At 56.0% G+C, this 1608-nt stretch overlaps 1 protein-coding gene across 1 annotated transcript in view; it reads right to left on the minus strand.

The window, feature by feature from the left end:
- Positions 1-377, minus strand: part of PPP2R1A (protein phosphatase 2 regulatory subunit A, alpha) — a 39280-nt gene extending 38903 nt beyond the window's left edge. The window contains exon 1 of the mRNA XM_006772905.2: positions 206-377. Coding sequence (XP_006772968.1) covers positions 206-283 — 78 coding nt within the window. The 5' untranslated portion in view covers positions 284-377. The remainder of the gene's footprint in view (positions 1-205) is intronic.
- Positions 378-1608: the final 1231 nt, after the last annotated feature.

Consider the following 1608-nt stretch of genomic DNA (forward strand, 5'->3'; position numbering starts at 1 on the left):
CTCGCTCCCGCCCTCCGCGGGGCCCACCCCCAATCCCCGGCGCCGTCTCATCGGTTCCGGGCACCCGGACAGATAAGAGCTGGACGCTGATTGGCCGCCTCCCCCTTCCGCCACTCCCAGCGAACACCGAGCCTTCTCCGTGAGGGTCGCCCGTGCCCCATGGCCCCCTATCCCACCTCCCCCAAGTCTCTCCTAGCCTCCGGACCTGAACATCCTCATTGCGGAGCTCGTCTATGAGCACCGCGATGGGGTAGAGAGAGTCGTCGCCGTCGGCCGCCGCCATCTTGGCTCCGTCCCGTTCCTGTCAGACTGCGCCCAGCGCCGTGCTGAATCCGGGCTGGGAGGGGCAGAGGCGGGAGGAGGAGGAAAGGCGAGCGTGGGGGCGCACGAGCCACTTCACAGGGGCTGCCCTTCGGTCACTGCCCGCCCCACGCTGGGCCGAGCCCGAGTTTCTTTGGTCCGGACGAACGAAGTCCCCGCCCACCTCCGATTTTCTATTGGTCGAAGGCCTGCCAGAGCCGGAGGGTAGAAAGCGGAAGTGCGTGGTATCTCAGCGACCAACATTGTACCCGCCTACGTCGCTACTAGCAACGGCCGAGACGAGCAGTTGTTTCTAGCCAATGAGGGGCAGGATTGGGAGGAGTCGCAGGCTGCCCTTCTGCGGATCCTGCAGAAAGCTTCTGCGCCTGCGTCACTAGGAATGCATGACATCATGTGGGGAACTGAGACCGTCTGCAAGTTTTGGCTTGTGAGGTCGCTGCTCCGCAGGCTGGCGGGCGGACAACCCGCCCGTCTTTGTGTCACAGGAGAGGAATGTGAGTTTTTGATTTATGCCTTTGTTATGCCGAGGCCGAGAGAAGAGTGTCGACTTGCCTTAGCGTCTGGATTAAAAATCAAGCCCCAGACCTAGCTAGTTTGGCTAAATGGATAAAGCCTCGGCCTGAAGACCGAATGGTCCCGGGTTCAATTCCCATCATGGGTACATGCCCAGGTTGTGGGTTCGGTCCCCAGTAGGGGACGTGCAGAAGGCAGCTGATCAGTGTTTCTCTCTCATCATTAATGTTTCTATCTCTCTCCCTCTTCCTTCCTCTCTGAAATCAATAAAAATATATTTAAAAAACAAAAACAAAAATCAAGCCCCTGGGGACCCTTGCATCCGATTCCTGAACCCTCTCTAGGCACATCTGCCTCCTCTCTTGCTGCACTTGGGCGCTCCTGGAAACTTAGGACCGTCTGAGCAGCAAACACATCAGCTCTATTTTTATAAATTCATTTTATTTTTTATTTTTCTTTATTGATTAAAGTATTACATATGTGTCATTATCGCCCCATTGCCCCCCCTCGTGCTTTTTCATGCCAACAAGCCTTGCCCAAACCGTACCTCCTACTTAGAGAGCTTTCCCTATTCAATTCTCAGATCTTGACATAAATGTCTCTCCCCCGTCCCGCCTTCCCTGTCTCACCTCAAGCCCCCAGAGCCAACTAATACCGCCTCCTTCTCTCTGTCTTTTCAAAATTCCCAGCCCTGGAGCTTCAGCTGTGACTGTGTCTTTGAGCCTGTCTCCTTTCACAAACTGGGAATGAGGACAACACCCCCCCCCACCCCCC

The sequence above is a fragment of the Myotis davidii genome, unplaced genomic scaffold (genome assembly GCF_000327345.1).
Source record: "Myotis davidii unplaced genomic scaffold, ASM32734v1 scaffold1786, whole genome shotgun sequence".
Taxonomy (NCBI): domain Eukaryota; kingdom Metazoa; phylum Chordata; class Mammalia; order Chiroptera; family Vespertilionidae; genus Myotis; species Myotis davidii.